The following is a 23,164-nucleotide window of genomic DNA, read 5'->3' as shown; positions in this document are numbered from 1 at the left end:
ATGTGAGAAAATCCAAGCTGAAAACAGCATATATCTAGACTACAGTAGAGCCTCTATTCAAAGAGAATTAAAGACTACAATGTGCAAATGTCCAATTGCAGAACCAGGCCCCACTGTAGCTGCCGTGTGAATTTGGAATCTGAGAGACCCAAGCCAGCTGACATGCAATAAAAGACGTTAAGGCGAACATTAAAGCCAACATCGGCCATTGCCCAATGCAATTACGGAGCTTTTGTCGCCGCCATCGCCGGCCGCCAGAGGGGGAGGACGGTAATTACCCCAGAATGTACCTACGGCTGCGAAATATCATAAGCAATCTATAAATTTTCAATATGCAGATTACTCGGATCGCCGCAGCTCTGCTCCGAGGCTGAAGGTCAGCCACTACAAAGTCAATTACATGGATTGGGGTGCGACCCAAACAACTAATTAAACAGATCCATGATTACAGATTGTAATTGAAAGAGAAACAGAAACAGAACTGAACTGAACAGAATGGCAGTTCAGATCCGCGGGAGGTCTCCGCAGCATGGTTTTTCGTGGTCGAGCGCAGGAATCTCTGTGGCGCGCAGGCAGTTTTCCCCCAGAATGTAATCCCACTTGGGTTTATGGACTGGCCACGCCCATACGCTGCCGTCATACAAGCATTTGCACAGATTACTAATCGACTCTTTGTCTTCATTTGATGGCTTTAGGTTTTAATTATTCGAGAAATGGTTTTCCAAAACAATCCAAACCCAATCCCAGTCCCCAGACGAACTGAGCCAAAACCGACCGACCAGCCGGCCCGAGATGAGAGCCAGCCCGCATATCTTAAACGTTCCGTTGTGTTGTCTTGGTGTTGGTGTTGGTGTTGGTCTGTGTCTCGAGACCATTTTCAGGTGTCTGTTAATTTGTTTCCCCCTCCCCAAGGCCCCCACTCCCCACTCCCCACTCCCCGCCCCTGTACACATGTCTACCCCCGTTGCGACTGACTTAAACTCGTCTGCGCCTGCAGTTCAGTTGACCCTCTTCTCCTCTGTTTAACAACAAACGCCTGACTTGGGCCAAGGTGTTAAAGCTTGTCTCCGCTCCCCGCTTGTCTCCCCTCCTACCTGTTGCCTGTTGTCTGTTGTCTCTTCTCTTCTCCTCTCAGTGGTCGGGTGGAGAGGGGCGGGTTCTCTCTTTTTCGAGAATCGCTTTCCATCCTAGACTAGTTCAGCTTGTAGGGCTCATAATTTATTGTATTCGAATCGCTTCTATGAAATTCTGTGCGGAGCCAAAAGATTGCTTTAGATTTGGGGCAAGGCATGTCTGATTTGGTTAGACGAGGCAGCAGAGGCTTATTATTATACGTATGTTGCACATTAGCTCGTAGAGAGGGTCCCTCTGCGGTCTGTGCATTTATAATTCAATCACGAGCAATTAACTAGGAAAATTTTGAAACCGAAGAACAAAAGACTCGAGCAACAAACTTGAAATTTCATTAGTTTGCATAGATCTCTCTCTCTCTCTATCTCTGTCTCTATCTGGCTCTCTGCCAGATAGATCTGCTTGTCTCTCTCACTCTTTGGTGTGCGTTTTTGACAAATTTGTTTGAAAATTTCCAAATTGAAAAGATTCATTCATCAGCGGCTCGCTGGCATCATCATCATCAGGGCTGGCAAGACAGGCAGGCAGGCAGGCAGGCAGGCAGGCAGGCAGGCAGGCAGACACTCAGAAGCTGGACCCAAGCCATGTTTAATGGATTCCAACAGCCCAGGTCCCCGACTCCGGTCTGGTCTGCTGCTGGTGTACCTCTCTCGGACGAAGCTCAAAGGTCCCATGTGCGATCTGACCCATTGTCGTTATAAATTAGCGCAATCAATCAACTCACTTCACCTGATTCTTTGGCCAAGGGACAGAGAGCGAGAGAATCTCGAGGCAAAGATTCCAAACAAACGAAAACAGGTTGCCGAAGATTCGGATAGATAGAGATAGAGACACAGAGAGAGAGAGAGGGAGAAGAAGAGAGTCTTTTATGGGCAAGTCCCATGTTAGATCGATCAGAACAGACCCAGACAAATTTCGGCACTTCGTCAATGTCAAAACGACAGAATCATTGAGCAGTTTTGTTAAATTAATCAGCAAAATCGTTTAATGATTTCCAAATCCAATGCCAGACTCGGCCTCGGCCTCGGACTGCGACTAAAACCAAAAGCTATGTTTTAGCTGGAAATGGCCTGGAAATGCTTATCATATCTGAGCAGAGGTCTCTGAGCCGGAGTCTGTCTGGCCCTCGTTTGCCTATCGAAGCCTATCAGCCTGGCCTTTCATCTTTCTTTCTTCTTTTCCGAGCCAATGTTAACAAGAAGAGACTCCCAGGAAAAGCAGTTAAGCATCACTCTCCACTCCACTGCGGCCCGCACTGCCTCCCCCCCACCACTCCACTGACTGTTTTTCAGGTGTAAAATGAAAGAAGTTTTTTCATAGGATCCCAAAAGTGCCGACCATAAATTTGTGTTTCTTTTCTTTCGGTTTCTCTTTCCAGATAATTTCCCTCATGCCCCAAGGGTTGCACTTCACACAGAGGGGAAAAAGGTAGGGTTCGATGCTGGGGAAATGCATTTGGAAGAACTCTTCCTTTCAGCTGGGAATGCTGGCTGGACCATTGTCAGGATTATGATATGATGTGATATTCAGATTCAGCTTGATTCGATTTGTTTGCTCTTGGGTGCTGTGCTCTCTTTTTACGAGTGGGAAATGTTTTATTTTGATCTGATAGCTGGCTAGCTGTTGTCCAGCACAATGCGCTTCACTATTGCCCTTAAAATGGGGGGAACTAAGCATGTGGCTATGTGTGTATCTCGATGTGATTCCAGGCCGTTTGTGCATTGATTTCTGTGCATACATGAGTATTTCTTACGTAGCTGCAGGTGCGGAAGCAATTTGTTTAGAATTTTTGCCATAAACGCAGGAACAGCAGCAACAGAGAGAGAGAGAGAGCTGCAACAGCAACAGCAACAGCAAGAGCAACCTCTGCCACTGCAACAAGTTGCTGAGAGGCAGAGTCCAACACGGACATTAAATAAAAGCGAAAAGAGTAAACACACAGCACGAGAAAATATTGCATGCAACAACGTGGCCCGACCGACCCCGCTCCGCTGCACGTGTGTGTGTTTGTGTGTGTTGGTGTGTCTGGACACAAATATGCAAATTATTGTGCACACATCGACCATGCCAACAGCCAGCGGACAACGGCCAACGGACAGCGGACAGCGGACAACGGACAGCGGACAGCGGCCAGCCTGCAACGTGCAGAAAAACTGAAGCAACGACTTGAACGCTTCGAAACTAGCCAAGGATATATTGGCCAGGCCGGACGAGTTTGCAAATATTTGAACTTGAATTTCAGATGAGTGGAAATTAGTTTCGAGAAAGAAAATACACCAAAAGGTTCCTCCCATCTACACTCGCCAGAAATAACTACATTTTTGAAAATCTGGGCAGGAGTACATCATATTGATGGCGGATTTCTTCAATAAACAGTCTGTTATGGGACTTCATAAAACACAAATAAATATAAATAGTAACTCTTGGCCGATCCACTGCCGATCCGAATGGGGTTCTTCTCTCTTCCTTCAGAAATCCCTAAAATTCTTATCCATTGTATGAGAAATAGTTGGAAATAGTTCGTAAGTGGGGGCACTGCATATTTTATGGGTCTCTCGGTCGTTTTATTGCCTGGCCGTAAACCATGGGACTTCGTTTCATTCGCTTTTATTAATAAGTTCATAAAGATTCCCCCTATTGCCCTCCCTTGGGATGTTGGCACATTTGTTCGGCGTTTGCAGTTTTGGGCCGTTAACCGTGTAAACTGTAAACTGTAAACTGTAACCTGTAAACAGTCAACAAAGACTCGGTTGGTGGGCATCAGAGTGCATACACACATATAATCTATCTATGTATCTGTATATTGTAAGTGGTCTCGGGTTGCTCTCTCTTGGATTTTATGCTCTTCCTCCATCTCAATTATATTGCTTTATTACTCGTATGGTTTCATTTTGTGATTTGTGAGAGAGCAGAACAGTGCAGTGCAGGGCAGTGCAGAGCAGAGACCTGCCCCAAGACCCAAGACGGGCCCCAAGTTACTGCAAGATTGTACGACATTGTACGGCTGCGGCGTGGATGGTTGATGGCGGCCGGGCCCAGGGTGGACCGAAAAGGTAAAATGATATTCGAAAATGAGTTTTGTAGCAAACTCTGAGGACGTGTTAAAGTCACAAGTTCCCTAACACGTCTTTAGGTTATTTGATATATTTATTAAACTAGCTGAACGATTTTTCATGCAGCGCTCTCTCTGGTGCCCCGCGACTCGCTCCGGAGACGTACGGAGACGAAGACGGAGATACTTTATCTGCCGAGTCGAAACGGGTTATCAAAATATCTGTGCTCTGGTCAGGCGTGAGTTGATTAACTTTCCGTCTAGAACATTTTTTGGTAGTTAGCGCAGCGGCCTTCCAATCCACAACATTCTAACAGCGGAGGAACTCCACTCTTCCAGCCTCTTTCCAGTGCCCCACTGGTGCCAGCGCCTGTGTCAGTGCCAGTGCCAGTGCCAGTGCCAGTGCCAGTGCCTTTGGTTCATTTCATTTTTATTTACGTGAACTACTCTGGTGTCCAATAAAATATACGCAACGAAATCAGATGCAAATCGTGCGACAGGGTAGGCCGTACGAGTGCGGGGCAGGAGAGCACTCGGAGAGAGAGAGAGATAGAGAGAGAGAAGGAGAAGAAGATTCTCAGCATCTCCGTTGTCGCTGGAACACGCGGACGCACTTAATGAGCAGCGATCTTAAATCTTAAAGTCAGACACACGGACAGAGGGGGACAGCGACAGCCGCCGGTGGATGGGTGGATAGGTGGCTCGAGGGGGATCGAGGGGGATTACAGTCAGGGGCTGGAGAGATGGAGACGTTGGCTCAGACTCGGCCTGGCTGGCTGGCTGGTGCTCATATCCATGAGTGTGTCCACGAGTGGATGTGTGTGTGTGTGTGTGAAAGTATCTTGAACTGGGCTCTGCCTCATTCCGGCTCTGGCTCTGTCTTCATCATTCTTTTCTGTAGCTGGCTGCACTTGAGTTTCAAGAGAGTCGAGACAGAGACAGCAACAGAGAGGGAGAGATAGAGAGAGAGAGAGGAACGGCTTCTCAAATGCTTATGAAGATATTATGAAAACCAAAAGAAGATTCTGCCTGTCTGTGGCAATGTGTGCTTGTGTGTGTGAGTGTATTTGAAGCTGGAGCTTGCATTATGTGGCAAGTTCCATCGCGAGGCAGCGGCAAGTTGACAAATGCTTAGACGCAGGGGTACGGGACAAGTGTGGGGGCAGGCACCGAGCACCGAGCACCAGGCAGCTCCATCTCACCTGCAAAAAAGATCAATGACAATTTATTGTCATGACTATGTAAGTTCTCACAAGGCGCAGGCGTGCTCAGATATCCATGTATCTGCATCTGTATCTCCATCTCCATCTGCATCTCCATCTGCATCTGCATTTGCAACGGCTGTATCTGCCGCATCGGAATCTGTGGGATTGTATTTTCATATTTCAAAGTGACATTTAGAAGCTCGGTCGTTCGGTATTTTGTGGTTTATTCGATGTAAACGTAAAATGAAATCTACTTAATCTTGAATTAGTTTCCACTAAGTTCTTAGACAAATATCACACGATTGTAAGGGCTAGGTATACACTAAAGGCTATACGGATAAAGGTGGTATGTCTATGGATATGCGTAATACTCATCGCAGGAGTCGGACATTTACATGGGTGGAAAGCAGTGTTCACCTTCTAATACTCAGGCAGCAGGCAGTGATGCAGGGATCCAGGGATCCAGGGATGCACTTCCTCTCCTCCTGTGACTATGGGATTGGTCGGTCGAGTCTGCATCCTACACTGCTATATGCTGGATATATTTACAACTTATCAGTCGCGACATAACCCTATCCCTATCTCTATCCCAATCTCAATCTCCAGACGATCCCAGATTGTCGCCTTCATTAGCTGCCCTTGTTAAGGTCCTCCCGGCACTTGTGCACTTGGCCCAGCACGCGATCGATGCGCTCCATGAGTATCTTGATTGATTTATCCGGCAGCGAGGGCAGCACGTCACGCACGCCGTCGCTGGTTGCGCGCTCGAAGAGATCGCGCAGCGGCCGGCCCGCGCCCTCCGCCCGCAGCCGCCGCAGTGCCTCGATGGTGGGACGGCGAAAGACGCACAGGTTGTCCAGCAGGAGGCTGTGATAGGCCTCGTACTTCTTCAGCAGGCGATAGCCGTGCAGGAGCCCGCTCTCGTTGTCCAGGAACACGAGCAGCTGCGAGCTGGCCTGGCGGGCCAGGTTGTGGGCCGGCGCGGCCATGATGTCGGCATTCCATTGAAAGTTGTACAAGTTATTAACAACACGATCGAGGTTCGCGATCAGGTAATCGAAGACGATTAAATCGGACCATTGTGCCAATTCAATTAGTCGCTGAACCAGCGCCGACTTTGACTCCGATTCCGACTCCAACTCCAACTCCGACTGGGTCTGGGTCTGCGACTGGGACTGCCATTGCGTCTCCTCAAGCATGCTTGATTGATGAGCCGGTCCCTGCGAGGTGGCAGCCCCCAGCCGCTTGAGTAATCCCGGCGCTGCGTCCAACTTTGACTCCGACTCCAAATCGGATGGCCGCGTCTGCTGCAGATGCTTCGTCAGGTTCCAGACGTCGTACTTGTTCAGGTGTCGCTCGAGCGGCTGAAAGGGCTGCGGAATTCCAGCCGGCTCCAGATCCGGCAACCAGCGCGTCAACACCACCGGCCTGCGTTCCTTCCACTGGGCCTGCGTGATGTCCCCCAGGGCTGCCGCCCAGTCCGGGGTCGTCGTGTCGATGACGGTGGCAGCACTCGGCGCCAGGTTGCTGATGTTCAGCAGTTGGCCGAGGTAGTAGCTGAAGATCTCGCCCTGGATCTGGTCGGTGTTCTGGCGGTAGCGGGCGCAGGCCCGTGTCCCATCCGCGAACACCACCATGCGGTTCTGCATGCGCCCGCAGCCGTGCTCGAGTCGCACGACCTGGCCCTGGCCGGACACGTAGCGCTCCCAGGTGCGCTGATCCTCGGCCGCGAAGCCCTTGGGCAGAGCTCGCTCCACCTCAGGGCCCCAGTAGACGTCCGCTTCGATGAGACCCGCCCTCTCCGCCGACGGGGCAGACGGCGTTCCATCCTCCTTCTTCGACAGCCTGCGCTCGGGACCCTTGCGGTAGCGGCCGCTGGAGGTGCGCTGCACGTGGAACTCCTTGATGCTGCCGTCGTTCGTGTCCAGTTTCTTAACGATCATCGAGTCCGGTGCATTCTTGTCCTGCTCCAAGTGGAACACGTTCCGGAAGACCTGCTCGGCACTCAGTTCTGCGCTGGCCCCCTTGCCTGCCCCCTTGATAAAGGCGACGCTGTAGGGCGGCAGGGCTGCGCTCTCGTAGATGCTTGGGAAATCCGAGGGTGGACGCTGCACCCCCTCGCTCTCCACTTGCTGCTGCTGCTGCTGCACGGCTGGCGGGGATGCGGGCGCGTTGCTGCTGCCCGCGAAGTAGTCCGGAAGGCCGAACATTGGCACTACGACGCCCAGCGCCATGCCGAAGACGAAGGCGGCGAGGATGCTCAGGAGGCAGGCACGGCGCTGGAAGGCGCGACGACGCCGCAAGGTCAGTAGCGTCATGTGGGTGGCTTCAATGGGGCTGCGGCTGCTCGTCCCCAGGAACTGGGGCCTGCCCTGGCCGCGTGTAGAGGGGGCTGCGATGACGCTGCAGGTGAGCTGCGGCTCGGCTGTGGCAGAGCCGCTCACTGCCAGGCTCAGGCGGTCGCTCAGTGGGTGCTGTGGGTGGTGTGGGTGGTGCTGTGGCTGTGGCTGATGTTGTCCGGCTTCCAGGTGCTTGATGTCGTACATTTTGCTGGCCGCCGAGTTCCCTCCTCTGCTATGCTCCTCTGCGCTCAAACACAAGCTGGCCCAAAGTTCAAGATGGGCATAAAGAAGCCGTCCGCAGGAGGCGGTGCGGGGTGCGGGGTGCTGGTTGCTTGCTGCTTGTTCTGGGCGGAAGATGAGGATGAGGATGGGTTGAGTGCGGGTGGCAATCGACAAAGTCGTGAAATTAATTTCTGTCTTTGTTTAATAAATATCGGTTCTCCTCTCGGTTCTCGGTTCTCGGTTCTGGGTCTGTGTCTGGGTCTGGTTCTGGTTAGGGATCTTGGCTGCAGAGTCCCTCTGGACTGTAGATGGACCGGTTCGCTTATTGCGAATTTTTCCTCTACGATTTCCACAATTGAAATTGAAACAAAAACACAAAAACGTGCCCCAAACGCAAGCAGCACTCTCTGTCTCTCCTCCTCACGGCGACTCCTCTGGATCTGGTTGTGACTCCTTTGGCTCCTTGATCGCTCGCGATCGTCTTTCGCTTATTTATTTTTATATTTTTCGCTGGTTTCCCCCCGTTTTTTCGGGTTTATCGATCTATTTTCTGCACGATCACTTGCTGTAATTTTTTATTGTACATTTTCCCTGTTTCTTGGTTTGTCTTTTCGTGTCTGTGTCTATGGCTGTGGCTGTGTGTGTGCTGCGCTGCGCGGCGAGGTATGGGTATGTATGGGTGTATGTATGCCCGGGGGTCAATATTTCTGTGGGTTGGATTTGCCCTTCTTCTCAGCTTCTCAGCTTCTCGCTTAACAGTTTCTCTTTTTGTTTAATTTTTCCAATTGGCGATTTCGGCGCACCGATAAAGCGATTTCGTGGCTTTGAGCTATTTGCCACACACACTCGCGCGGACACTGTCGCGTACGCGGACACTCACTCACACTCGCGCGCTCTCGCAGGGCGCATTCCCGACGCGATGCGCTGCCCCGATAATTGCAGCGAACAGCAGCGACAAGTCTGCGCCTGCGTCTGCGTCTGCGTCTACCTAGGCCTCGGCCCTGCTCTTAGGTTTTATCAATTTAATTTCTTGTCTCGCACCTTCGCTGGACTTTGTTTTATTTTATTTTATTTTATTTCGTTGTATTCTCTTTGGGGCTTTTTGTCCGGTCCGCCACACTCGATCCTGCCTGCCCCTTGTTGTCGTTGTCGTTGCCGTTGCCGTGCCGTTGTCGTTGGTGCGCGCCGAACGATGTGAGGAATTTTTATGCCTCCGCTTTATTTGCTTTTTGTTTTATATTTTATTCCTTGTTCTCTCTTCTTCACTGTTCTTTGTTCATTTACTTCACTTTGGTGTTTATCAGTATGTGTCTTCCTCGCGCAGTATTTTTAGACGCGTTCGTTCCCGTGTGTCGCCACTTGGCCCTCTATAAATCGCAACTCTGTTCTGTGGCAAGTGCTTCTAACGGATCTGCGGACTGCGCGCATGCGTACCGCTCGCTTTGAGTTTTTTGACGGCTTTGACGTCTGACTGGCTCTGGCCGGGCTTAGTTAAAGACAATTTTCCAGCCGCTCATTCGGTTACTGGCTCAGAGAGTCGCTCGCTCTCTCTCCCTCTCTTTCGCCTACCGCTCTTTCCCCGCTTAAGCAGTTCGGGTGCCGGTTTTGAGTGAGTTAAACGCGTATGGGACTTGCTCTTTGAGTCACAGGCGTGCTCTCTTTTTATTTGATGAGTCTTCAGAGCTCCCTCTGTCCCGTGCAGTCCTGCTCGGCCTCGCAGAAACCCCCCGTGATGAAAAGCTCTGAAGAGAGGACGTTGTTCGCGTAGATCCTGCCCCCGAATGTGATGTTGTACTCGGGCAGGTAGGGTGGCAGCTCGCTCGCGTCGATCTCCACTTTCCGCATGAAGTAGGTGGTGTTCTGGAAGATGATATTCGCAGAGGAGTCTTGGATAGACCAGGAAGGACCTGAGGAGCTCACCCTGAGGAACGGACACTTGTCCGGTAGGTTGTGATTGGCGGTTCGCAGGCCCTTGTAGAAGAGGCGCATGAGTGATTTCTTGTCCCGCTGAGCCCGAAGCTGGCACAGGTCCAGGCGGATTTTCTTCATTGTAATTGTCTTCGTTTGACCGTAAATGGAGAGCCGGAGCTCGAACACGCCCACAACGTTATCCGCTGTCTTCAGCTCGTCGGTGGTGAGGATCAGGCTGAGGGCCTTCCGGGTCTCTAGACGGCACTCGATGTTCGCGAACACTTTTCCACTGAGGGAGCACTTCATTGTGTTGAACACGATTTGCTGAAATTGAAAAGGATCGGGGTGAACCAGTAGCATATGGAATGCCTATGAAGCATACGAAACCTTCTTAGCCTGTCCGGCATAGGGGGCACACGATACCCACAGAGCCAATGCCCAGATGAGCCAATACTTTCGGAACATTTTCGCGACTGAAACTGAAGCCGAACTGGTGCAACGATCTATACAAAAAATCGCCTGGAATTGTACACTTAAATGTGCCACTTTCCATGACTGATCAATGAGATAAATCTCTATATTTAAACAAATTATTCAGGTGAAACAATCAGTAAAACAATCTGTATTTAAATACATACGAAAATGTATAAGTACATGATCAAGTGGATAGAAGTGTAGAATGGTCTCTTAAGAGAGTGAGTTTTAAGAGCGGCCACTCTGAAGTTCCACTCAATACGCCACAAAGAGCGGATCGCATCGAGAGCGAGCAGCACTGAGAAAAAGAGAGACATTTGTGGGAGAGACTATGTAGTTGCTGCTGTTTTAATGCTCAGCGCGTCACATTTGCTGCGCCACATTAGGAAAGGAAACGAGTATCTGGTATCTGGGAGGCAGAGGGGAGGCGAACGATTACGTAGTGGGGCGCTTGCAGGGCATCCAAATCCAGGTAGTGGAGACTGTGACTCTCTGGATCTGAATTTGTCCAATTTCTCTATTAAACAAATAGGATCTCCTTTTGTTTTTGGTTTCTGTTTAAGTTGAAGGGAAGAATCTGTTGGCTTGAAATGTTTTGACTAATTCCACATACGAGAGGTGTAAGAAAGACAGAGTTGACATAGAAATTCAGGATTATCATCATCGTTGCCCAGAGTAGCCCGCCCCGCAGGAACAAACGAACCATCAACGAACGAACGAACGAGCGAACGAGCGAGCCAGCAGCGAACGAAGCGAAAGAATGAAGCCAGAAAGGAGATGCAGAAAAACAAGTAAGGACGCGTGAGTCGAAAAGATCGACTATGTGATACCCGCTACTCAGATTTGTCTGCAGCTGCTGAAGGTTAGAAATAAGGTAAATCGTGTAGACGAAATTCCTAGCATTTAAAAGAAACTGATGATCCCTTATTAAGGGATTCAGGCTGCTTTTTACACCGCATAGCACCAGATCAGTAGCTATCCACGCGAAAAGAATATACCCCTGGCTGTGAGGAGCAGCGGGTACGAAAACAGTTGGAAAAAATATGATCAAGGAATGTAGACATAACTTGACAGCATGCTTAGAGAATTTTTACTGGGGCTCGAGGACAGAGGCTCGAATGTGCGTTGGAAACGGAATGGGTCGCGTCGCTGGAGTCGTTCGAGTCGGACTTGGAGCTGGAGTATGGGATCGGATCGGATCTGTGGTCCGAAGGCGAAGCGACGGCGAAACGAAGACCATATCAACTTGAGGCCGCTGCATTCTTCTGTGTCTGCGTGAGAGAGCGATCAGAAGAGAGAGAGGGAGAGGCAGAGAGAGAGAGAGAGAGAGAGAAAGAAAGACCGAGAGAGGAACCAGGTTTGACTCAGAATTTGCCTCACGATTTTTCGGGTGCAGTTAAATTTAATAAAGTGAGAGCATGTTCGAGCCTAATTGAATTTGCTGCATTAATACTCAGCGTCGCGTCTGTCTGCGGAGATCAAAAAAGAACGGATCGGTATTGGCACAGGGGCTTGCGGTTGGGGTTGGGGCTGGGGGTTATGGGTTACGGCTCTTTTGTCTGCCAATAAATAAACATAAAATTTTGTGTGTTTTAATCAATTCGAGTCCATTCCGCACACACGCACACAATACACGGACTGATTAGGCGAACCACAGCTTTTGATGTGTGTTTGAAAAGCTTTTAAGTCGGATTCGGTTTTGATTGGAAACAGAGTACAATATTTGTCTCCTCTCCCTCCCCGCCAAGCGCCAGCATCGTTTCGGGATTTCGCTCTTCGGAGTTGGTCGGGCTCTCATTTTGTTGTTTTTTTTATTTTATTCGTTGAGCTGTGGCCGTTGTCGATTTCGATGTGGATGTGGATGTCGTTGTTGCTTTTTGCCATATGCCCCGCAGTAATGTGCCTGTTGAAATCGTCAGTTTAAGTCAAATTAATTAACATTAATTTTTGTGGCTCGTTTCGGGCATGAAATCAGCCGGGTGGCTCTGGCTGTGGCTCTGTCTTTGTGATGCGTTCGTTTGGATTTGTGTAAAACTAATGTCTGTTTTGATGATAAATTGGAAGTTGTTGGGGGGCTTGGGCTTTGTCTTCCACTTCGAACGGGGCTCAGCCTCTAACACACACATAGATCCTCGTACGGTTGCCAATACGGTGGGAACGGAGCCCGGCTGTGGCTGTTATAGTTCGGACAGCGCCAGCCCCAGAGGTTAATCGAATTAAACAAATATCTGACAGAAAGTTGAGCCGTTGAGAAATGATCTATTGTGGTGCGGCTATTCCCGTTGACGGCCGATGCTCGACGGCAGTTCAAGAGAGAGTTCGTTGTCTAAGTCTTTGCTTTCGTTGTGGGAAACGAAAGAGACACTTTCCGCGGGCTCAGCTCTCGTTTTAATTATTTGCCGGCAGCGTATAAATTTCAGGCAAAAACGGCCCAACGGCCAGCAGCCACCAGGCGAACCGCCGAAAAGCAAACCACTGCGGTGGAAACATTTCGCGAAGTTTGTTAAGCGCAAATTCCTGGCATGCCTGCAGTGCGCAACAATTTGGAACATTTTGTCGGACACAAGAGGAGCACAGAGCACAGAGCACACAGCACACGGAGAGCAGGGCGGCAAAAACGAGGCAAATGTATCCGTGGACATTGCCGCTGGTCAACGAAAGTGAACGGTGAAGGACATGAGACCCTCACCCCTTCCTTGCCTACTGTACCCGTCCCCCGCCCCCGCCCCAGCACCACTCAGAGCTCGACTCTGGCTGGACAGTCGAAAACTGGAGGGATCTCAAGTGCTCAGTGCCTTTGTTTGCTCTGCTGGATTCCAGACCACTCATCCTAGACCCAGACGTAGCTGGCGTCGTAGCTGATGACCTCAAGAGGCAGGAACTCGCTGCAGCCAGCAGCCAGAGCAAGGAGTGCACTCTAAGACATCGTCACGGGCCGTCAGCGCTTCCACACAGATCCTAGTCCAGGCCGCACTTGAGCACCAGCATCATCCACATCCACATCCACATCCATATCCACATCAACGCCACTGCCAGGCACTTGCCGGGCCCGAGGACCGCGGACTGCAGCAGCGACCTCGACGGCGGCGACTGCCAACTGCCGTCGCGCCATCAACATGGATGGGTTCCACGTCTACTCAAACAAAACAAGAGACAGTCGTCCCGCACAGTGGTGCTCGGGGCCGAGTGACTGAGAAAAAGCTGCCCAGAGTGGTTTGTGAATCTATCTTCGGGACTCAGTATCTGTGAACCACTGTGAAATGTCAGAGCCAGAGTCAGTGAGACTGGGACTGTGCGGGACTAGGACTGAGGCACTGTCTGTGGCATGGATGGCTCATACTAGGTGCCAGGGCCTGACCTGAGTTAAACAAATTCATTAAAAACTCGTCACTTTGCGCAGATCACGCTGACTTGGCACAACTTGGCTGGGGGCCACGTTCCACGTTCCATGGGCCGTCCAGTCCTTCCTCTGTCCTCGATTCTCAGTCCTACGTCTAGCATCCTCCACAGCCAAGGAACATCCAACATCCTCGTGTCGAGCATTGCCACTTGGCAGTGTGTGCTCTTGCTGTGGCATCGCCTATGAGCCGCACTGCTCCTTGTGGCCTGCGGGCCAATGAAGTTTTGCTTCTCGCACAGTTTTAGGGCGCTGAAAGGACCCTGTTGCCCCTCAGTCCAGGCCCAAAGACAATATTGTCGTTGCACCCCTTCACATTGTGTTTGATCTTCCTATAAGAGACTCTCTTTCGGGGTTCTATGTGCGTTTGTATTCCGTTTCGAAAGGCACTTCAATCAACTTGATCTCCTGGTGCGGCCTGGCACCAACAGCGGACCGACATCTTCCACTGGCATTTCTCTTGAGAAAGCTCCAAACTCAAATCGAAAACCGATAAGCGGCAGCAGAAGCATCCACAGCAGCCGCCTGCTGCATGCTTCTGTGACATGGAAGGCGGCAGGGGGGAGGAGAAGCTGCCTCTAACGGCGGATCATAATTGTCCATGGCTCTGCGAGAGTGTGCGTCTGAGATAGGTTTCCAGGAAGTACGCACTGTGTGTGCCTGCCGCTACTGATGCCGCCGGTTGATGTCGCTGGCAACTGGAGGAGCAGCCAGGCAGGAGGCAGCGAATCAGCAAATTCCCCAAGGCATCGCCGTTGCTCCAACCGATGGAAGGCGATGCGTCAGAGGGGCAAGCGTTGCGTGTGTGGGTGCACAGAAAGCAGCTCCGACTTTCCCTTTCAGTTGCAATATGAATATTCTCATGTGTATCCCTTATACGCGAATGTGGGCACCTTCGTCGAACCGCGCTGTTCCCCAGCCCGGAGATATCGCTTTGCTATTACCCTTTTATGGCTGCCTGGAACCCCGAACCTCGGCCGATCAGAAGGTCCCGGACAGGGAGGAGCAGGGACAGGGGCGACAGACAGCAAAAACTCTGAATCGCCGACATACAAACGCGCCTGTAATTTTAAGACCCAAGACCGGAGACCGGAGACCAGAGACTGGAGATCGGCGACCAAGACCACGACCACGACCACAAAACACGAGCAGTCCGTCCAGGCCAGGCCAGGCCAGGCCAAGCCCCAAGCACAGCCCAAGTATGACGATGATGACAAACAAGGATACCAAACTCAGAATACCAAGGAATTCTTTTGGATAATTAAAAGCACTTAAGTCGGAATTTTTTCGTCTCTGTCTCTCTTTTTCTCTCGATTGTTTTTTCTGCATGTCCGTCTGTCTCTCCGTTGCTCTGTTTTCCTCTCTCTATCCCTACATTGGTATATATATTATTTACCCAAGTTGACAAAGGAAACATAGACTGTGGAAGGTTTCTTATTAGCAAATGAAGCGATACTTTTGGTATTTGAAATACCTTAAAGGGACTTTTTGTTTGGAGCTCGAATTCAAGAGTAGAGAAGGCAGAGGGGACTATAAGAGAGAGAGAGAGGTAGATAGCTGTCCCTTTTTTAATAGTTTTATACACGATTCTGTCCCAGTAATAAATGTTCTTTAATCTTCCTTGAAAACTGATGGATTAATGGGCAGAAATTTAGCCATGGTTTGTGCCATTTTAGCCCTAAGATATCGTGAAGATATAGACTCATACCCATTCCCCTAATAGCCGTGTTTTTTTGTGTATCAGAAATTATGTTTTATTCAAATCTTCACTCTCCAGAAGCCACTCTCTGGCACTGAGTACATACATATATTGAAATGCCTTTTACTGATATTCAATATTTCGTGTGTGTTTTGCATTCGAGATGAACTTGAACTTGGGCGACGGCAACGGCAACTGGGACTGAAACTGGGATGGTGACTGGACAGGGACTGGGACTGGGACTGGGACTGGGACTGGGACTGGGACTGGGACTTCCATGTGATTTGTGGGTATTTTGCGCAGAGACACTTCATTTATCACCTTCGCTCGGAGCGGCATCGGATTCGGCCGCGAATCGGTATCGGTATCGGAGGCAGCCTTGACCTTGACCAAAGATTTCGCGACGATTCGTTCCCAAAATGAGCTGGGGCATGGTGGAGGTGGAGGAGGAGGAGGAGGAGGTGGCGTGGCGAAACATTTTGCTGATCGTTCCTGTTGGAAATTCGCATTATTATTTTTGCGGTTTCGGTGGAACCTTTGTTTTGCTTCTCTCGTGGCCGTGCCTGTGGCTTTATTAATGATGCAGGCGAGATAATGACGCATGCATACAAGATCATGCCACTGGGCCTGCCACATGGCTCACAATACACAAATGCTAAGTGCTTCCGCTGCGCCCGCTCCCCTGTCGCCGTGTAGTTACATATCTTCTCTAGGAGCTGTGGCATTGCCACAAAATGCCAGGGATGGTGTTAAGCACGATTAATTCATCGGCAATCCTCTCCGATCGCAGGCGCCCCGCGCCCTGCGCACTACCCCACACCCCGCACCAGAGCCCAGACCCAGGCGGACCCCATCGCGCCCCACGCCCGATCCATGGGAAGGGGCAGTGTCGATGGCGAGCGCTAAATAAATAAATGAATTAATGGCCGATGCATGTGCGGTGCAGAAAAATCAATTAAATAAAATACGAAATACGTATTCGAATGCGAATGCGAATACGTAAGCCGCCAAGCTGCCACAGAGGAGGGCACCAAGGCCGGAAAGTGGCAGCAGCACCGGCACCGGCACCAGCAACGGCAACAGCAACAGAAACAGCAGCAACAAGTTGCAGCCGCCACTTGACGTGCGACTACACTGTGGAAACATTTGGCTACTGATTCTCTCCAAATTATCTTCAAACAGCGATTAGATCAGCAAGAAACTGGAGGAAACAGGTCTATAGATCAATGTTTCCTTACAGCCAATGAGTCGGATGATATAGTAAAGTGGAGTATTTCAGTTAGTGAGCGATTTGTCGTTTGATTTGGTTGGGGTGCAGTGCATTTCTCTCAGTGCCTGATCTTCTTGAAGTCTGTGGCAAACTATGCAGATGCAGATGCTGGACGCGGCTTGCCGGCTGACTTGACTCTGGCACTGGCTGTGGCACTGCCACTTGCACTGGCTCTGGCTCTGGCTCTGGCCCTGGCAACGATATTAAATTGTTACGCTTTGGACAATTTGAACACGCGCAGGCGCAGGCACAGGCAGAGGCGCAGGCGCAAGAAAACAACGAAAAAGTAAAGCATGAAAGAAGAGGGAGTGGGAGAGGGAGGGGAGGGGTGATGTGCAATGTGTAAGGAAGGCAAAGTTGCCACAAGAAGCTGCCGCAGAGGAGCAGGCTCAGTCGAAGACCAATCGCAATCGCAGATCGGTTGCTCGATCAATGCGGCAGATTGGCAAAGTTGCACTCCACTCCACTCCATTCCACTCGGTGCTCCACTCCGGTGCGGTCCCCACTGCGCTCTCTGCTGCTGCCCCGGCTGGAGATGTCAGCCTGGTCTGGCTGTCAGGCAGTGGCTCCTCTATAAGGTCGGGGCATGTGTTTGAGCGGCTGGAGCCGCTCGCAGTGGTAATTAACTCGTTTGCTATTGTAAATGCCTCATTGCAACACTTTTGATGCCGATTGCAGCTGCAGCTGCAACGGCAACGGCAACGGCAACTTAGGATCGGCTCGAGCAAGGCCCAGTCAGTGGGTGGTCCGGGGCTGGGCGGCCCATCTGTTTGATGACCATTTCGCCGCATGTCTGCCACCGCTTTGATCCGTGATCCATATCCGCGTGCGAGCGATTCGCCAGCTCTGGCAGTCGTTTATGAATGGGCTTAACCTTGAGACGCATTCCAGGAATTAGCGACACTCTGGCCCCACGGCACCCACATATATATTTATATACAGATATCCGTGCCCAACCCAGAACAGAACGCAGTAAAACCTTTGAATACCCGAAAACCCGTCTAACAATGACAAATCTGAACCGAGACTCAGCCAGATTCCCAGACCGTGATGGGGCAGACGCAGACCGAGGCAGACTCGCTCTCTCACGACATCGCTGCAGTCACCAGATCGCATTCTGGCGGAGACTCTGCTCTGCGCTGTGGTACCTGCCACCTAATGGCTTTTATTTGTGCCCAGCTCCTTTGCTGATTTTTAATTTTGCTCGTTTTCCATTCGATTCCGTCTGAGTGGTTGGGTGGACTGTCCCTCGCTAATGCGAAACTTTTATTGTGGTTAATTTGTGTTTGTTGTTCCTCCCGCTCTGGCTCTGGCTCTGGCGTGGACTTGGAATCGAACTCAGACTCGGATTCTATGACTCAATTAGCTGTGGCTATAGCGATCCAGGCAAGGCCAAAACAACAAGCTGGGCGCAGTCGATGATGGCCATGAAATGGACGAGGGATGCAGAGAGAGGAGAGGCTGATTTGGGTTTGTGATTCGCAAACTTACTACCGATGGAGAGCGGTTAATGGATAAATTGGATACTGGCAGAGGTTCAACCCATATATGCATCACCGATGATTTCTTCCGAAAACTATTCTAAGGTTCTTTCCGTGTGCACTCTGCACTATGTAGCATCAGTGACCAAGCTAAATCCATACCATTATATGAGTACACTTTTGTGTGAATACTGGCCCTGCCTATTGCTGTAGCTGCTTTTCACTTTCAATTATCCGACCAGAAGTATCCCCAGGGAGCGACCCAGCAAATCCATAAACGAAAGACTCAGGCAGCGAACTTTGTCGCACAAAGGAATCGGACACGAGCAGCGCAACTTATGGAAATAACACCGGTTTGGGTTCGGTTTGGGTTCGGTTTGGGTTCGGTTTGGGTTCGGTGTTGCTGTTGTTGTCGCCATTACCTGTCTGTGGCATGTTTGGAGTGTTGGAGGCGCTTCCTTTTTTGCCGCTTAGCCAGGATAAACAAAGACCTTAAGCAGACAGCAGGATGTGTCAGACATAATTTTCATAATTTTACGCCGCAAATCTGCAAGATTTCTGGCATTTGCTTGCCGTCGGCTCCCCCGACGCTGTGCGGCTTGAAACTTAATACGCCACCAGCAACAAAATGGAGTGGAAGGGGACCCGAAGGTGGGGCAAGAGGAAAGTGCAATTTAGCATACGACTGGTCGGGGCTCTCTTCTCCATCCCCATCCCCGTCCCCATCATTCTGATTCCCATCGTGATCGGGTTTTTGGGGAACGGCCGAGCCGATCCGATCCGAGCCAAGCAGAGCTGAGTGGAGTGGAGTGGAGTTGAGTTGAGGTGTGAATATTTAACCGGATATGAGTGAAACGCATCTTCCAGGACAACCAAGACGACGCCTTCATCATCCATCCCCATGACCGCGAGTCGTTCCATCGCCTCTCCGCGACGGCGATGGACAAACGAGAGGGTAGCCCCAGACCGGGACGTGGGGAGTGGGGAGACGAGTGGGCAGGGCAGTGTTTAATGAAATGATAGATTGACAGGGGAGCGAGACAGGTCGGCGCTGCCAAGCACAAGAAACTCCCCCAATTCCCCCACTCCCACCCCATCCCCCTCTTGCCATTCCACTCGTTGCATCTCGAGGCGTAGCCTGTAACTCGCTTCAATAAACCGCCAACATGCCAGTTTGACTTCCATTTAATATATTCGATTCCCCTGTCCCTGTCCCTGTCCCTGTCCCTGTCCCTACCCATTCCACCGACGCAGATCCTCCATCCTTCTGCTGACGTTTTGCCAAGCGTTTTGAAGCCACTCGCATGTAAAAAATCGAATTACACATGCTCTCCTGGACTTAACACCAAACAGATTAGATGAGCGAGACCCAGACCGAGACCTGATCGGGCAGCGAGCTGCGAGTACGGTCTGCGAATGCAGGGGCAGGGATCCCCAAGAAGAAGAAGAAGAAGAAAGGTCGGCTTGGTCTTCCACCCTCTCGATAACTGCGGATGTTTTGCTACAGGAACGATAACAGAGCGATCAATATATGACAAAATCAACTAATGTTGGGGTTTGCTTATCATTTCGAGCTATACAGACCTCTGTGAAGGCTCAGCAACATCTCGAGCTGGCATCAGTTTGTGCTCCTTGAGGATCGCAGATCTCTCGGAGATTGTCAGCTCGAAACGGCACGACGACCTTTTCACACCTTCCCCTGGCAGCCGCCACCTTCTCCTCCGTGCCTTCTATTATAATATTTATTTTTATTTGTATTACTCTTGTCGAGGCCCTGGCCCTGGCCCTGACAATGGAGCGCGGGTATCGATTTCACTTGCATCCGCTTTTGACAAACTTCTTTGAAATCGACTTTGACAAATTTCGTCTGGCCGGAGGAAACTCTTTCCGTTCGGCTGTCTGTCTATCCGTCCTGTCCGCCAGTAAGCGAAACCGAACTCGTGCAGTCGTGGTCGTGGTCGTAGTTGGGTCAGAGTCACCGTCGCCGTCATCGCCAGATATCAGGGACGGCGCCACATGTCTGGGGTCTGGCAGCCGATCTATTTATATACTTAGAGCTTTCCCATTTCCATATTTTAATTGCAAATGAAAGCTAAATGTCGCCAGCGACGCCTACGAGCGTCTGCCCCCTGGCTCTGAGCCGAGTCAAATGCCAGGGCGATAAGTTGTCATAAATTTGAGCCAATGTCCGCTCTGCTACGCTCCCCTCCGCGCAGCTCCCCTCAAACGCGGAGCAAATGTGAATGCAAATTGCGGCCCGAGCTGTTGTGGCATAATTTTTATGGCCAAACGCCTGTCAAACGCAATTGAATGAATGCGAGCTGCATCCAAAGACGGACAGCAGCTGTGGTCCGTCGGCCAGGCATTTAGTCGAACAAGCAAACTTACAAGCCAAATCGCAGTTGAAGCGAGCCACAGCTGTGTGGCAGTTGAGGCAGTGGCAGCAGTTGAGGCAGTCTGTGCAGAGAGCGTATGGGGCCCGTCTGAGGCGGTGGCAGTGGCAGGGAATAAGAGAGAGTCGCTCTCCTCTGGGCTTCCATTTGGTCTTCAGCGCTTAACCGAAATTGAAAATCATCCGAAAACATCTATTAGGTATCGATTCGAAATAGGTGGCCAAATAGTAGGTTTTGCATCGATTTCAGAGTACATTCTGGCCTGTTATTCGTTATCATTCAATAATGGTTAGAGAGCATTCACCCATCGTTGAGCTGTAGCTATGGCTGGAGCCTCTCTGCATTCAACACGTAAATTCAATTGGCGCTTTCAAGGCATTCAAATGATTTACACCAAAATCTATTTGCAAGGCAGCTACGCTCCGCTCCGTTCCGTTCCGCTCCGTTCCGTTCCGATCCGCTCAGCTGATGGAACTGGAACTGGGAACTGGATTCAGTAGCTGGGGCCATACATCGTCTGTGGGCTTATTTGTCTGCCTGGAATGTGAGCTTGGCTAATCAGTGGCATAATTAATATTAATTTATATGAGAGTCAAGTGCACTTATCGCCAATTTGCATTGGCGCATGGCAATTGTCGCCGGCCTTGTACCCATTTCCATTTCCATTGCCATTGCCAGTGCCCGGCGGCAGAGAGGCGAATGGTAAGACGGTGCAGACCAGAACGACAAAGAAAGTTTCTAGAGAGTGGAGGTGGAGTGGTGAAAGAAAGTGTAACAAGTTCAGGTTCAGCCACTCAACCTCTGTAGCAGGCACTTGCCACATTTTCTGGCACAGCCCTGATACCCAGACTTGGGGCAGCGCAGGGCAGGGTCAGTGGCAGAGGCGGTGGCAGTGGCAGTGGCAGTCACTGGATCTGGAACTGGGGATGGCCACAAAGACAACGAGCAGCGTTTCGTTTAATGGTTTCATGGCTCCCCATTCTTCGAGGCGAGTGCGAGTCCGGGCTCGAGTTTATTTTGTTTCTTCTTAACGAGGCGCTGCCAAGTCACTGTCAAAATATTGAAATAAAGGAATTTTCAATTTTAATTTCTTTAGCGCTCATCGTTCAACCGTTCGTTCAAACGAACGCACATGAAAGGGACTGTCAGGCAGGGGCTGGGTCTGGGTCTGGGTCTGGGTCTGACTCTGGCTCTGGGGTAAGCACCCGAAACGCTATCGTTCCAAGGAAGTGACTCTGTTCTTATGTTAATGATTGTTATTCTAAGCGATAAATGAGCGTGGGTAAATACGAAGAGTAGTAAATAAGGGGAGAGCAGGCATAGGAGACCCTTTTGGGAATTGACACATGCAACAAATTACAAATGCTATTTCTTTTCATTGTACGCCCAACGAAAACCCAAAAACCGAACCATCGTTACGGGAGAAGTGTCAAAAGATTGCCAGATGCTTTGCATAACTTAAGCCAGGGACTAGCTCAAACTTACCAAAGACTCTGCTGCTAAGCAATCGATATAGTGCCTCTGCCGACTCCCTTCGATCTATTCACTAGTCATGATAAGTATTTGATCCATTGAGAGTATTCTAAAGGTGTTGGAAATTCTTGGTTGGTCTGTGTTTGAGCTGCAGAAATGCTTTTCATTGGAATCGCCATGATCGCCAGGATGAAATTGGCTTTTAGGTACTTCTCTCCACAGTCTCTGTACTCCAATCCTCTTCTAGCTTATAAAGAGGCGATCACTTTCATTTTTTCGAAATGTTTTACTTATGCAATGCGACGACTCCCACTCCGCCGGCCTTGGTTCGATGAGATGCATAATTTTAGAGCAGTCAACTCAATCAAATCGTTTCTTTTCAGAAAGCAAAATAAGTTGGCTCTTTTCGCAAGCTGCAGCTTTCTTGGCCTTCTCGTTTATGCAAATTTCACTCAATATGCAAAACATAATCATTTTGTTATAAGCCACAAAGAACGCACAGTGCAACCGCGCGGCAACCGCTGGAAAGAGCAGATCCGAACACGCCCTCAGCCTGGAGAGGGAGCCCGGGTTCGAGCCGGGTTCCTCCCGAGCAATAAAGCAGCCAGCTCTAAATAACTCAAACTATCACGATGCCACAGATCGGAACGGAGGAAAGCAGAGCCAGCGGACGCGACAGGGGGCACCAGGAGGGGCAGGGAGGCAGGGGGGCAGATTCAGGCACACACTGAGGGCGGAGGACGATCAATCGTTTACAAATTTAAATAATATATATGTTTGCCAGTCGCGGGGCAGAAGCAGAGGCACAGGCAGGGGCAGGGGCAGGTACAGAGCGAAACTGTAACAGTCGGAGATGTCGGAGTTGAAGTAGGTGGAGCAGCCGCAGCGGCAGCAGAAGGAGCAGCCGCAGCAGAAGCTTGGGCGGAGGCAGAGCACAAGCCGGATCAGAGAGTCGTGGCAAGTTCAGTGAGTTGAACGCATATCGGGCGCATGCCCAGCGGCGATTTGTGCTTAAAACGGTGTAGATTTGTATGCCACAGCCTGTTCCAGAGCCAGTGCGAAGGCAGAGTCGGGGCATCCACAAAGGAGCCCGATCCGAGAGAGCTGCAGAACA

General features: G+C 50.5%; 3 protein-coding genes across 6 annotated transcripts in view; 1 reads left to right on the top strand and 2 right to left on the bottom strand.

The window, feature by feature from the left end:
- LOC6898647 (uncharacterized) overlaps positions 1–23,164 on the top strand; it is an 86,563-nt gene that overhangs the window by 31,395 nt on the left and 32,004 nt on the right. The gene's annotated exons all lie outside the window — the stretch shown is intronic.
- fj (four-jointed box kinase) lies at positions 5,596–9,460 on the bottom strand. The gene has a single exon (XM_001361259.4). It carries the CDS (start codon positions 7,932–7,934, stop codon positions 6,018–6,020), a length of 1,917 nt encoding a protein of 638 aa, XP_001361296.3. The 5' UTR covers positions 7,935–9,460; the 3' UTR covers positions 5,596–6,017.
- LOC6898648 (uncharacterized) lies at positions 9,213–11,604 on the bottom strand. Of its 2 annotated transcripts, XM_002138617.3 has the most exons (3): positions 10,251–11,601; positions 9,873–10,187; positions 9,213–9,812 (listed from the first exon to the last, which is right to left on the bottom strand). In XM_002138617.3, exons 1-3 carry the CDS (start codon positions 10,326–10,328, stop codon positions 9,630–9,632), a joined length of 576 nt encoding a protein of 191 aa, XP_002138653.2. In that variant the 5' UTR covers positions 10,329–11,601; the 3' UTR covers positions 9,213–9,629. The 2 variants fall into 2 exon arrangements, with proteins under 2 accessions (XP_002138653.2, XP_033234017.1); XM_033378126.1 differs by having other exon boundaries at positions 9,213–10,187; positions 10,251–11,604.

This window comes from Drosophila pseudoobscura, chromosome 3 (assembly GCF_009870125.1).
Source record: "Drosophila pseudoobscura strain MV-25-SWS-2005 chromosome 3, UCI_Dpse_MV25, whole genome shotgun sequence".
In the NCBI taxonomy this organism is placed as follows: domain Eukaryota; kingdom Metazoa; phylum Arthropoda; class Insecta; order Diptera; family Drosophilidae; genus Drosophila; species Drosophila pseudoobscura.
This window is presented reverse-complemented; position numbering and strand designations above follow the sequence as displayed.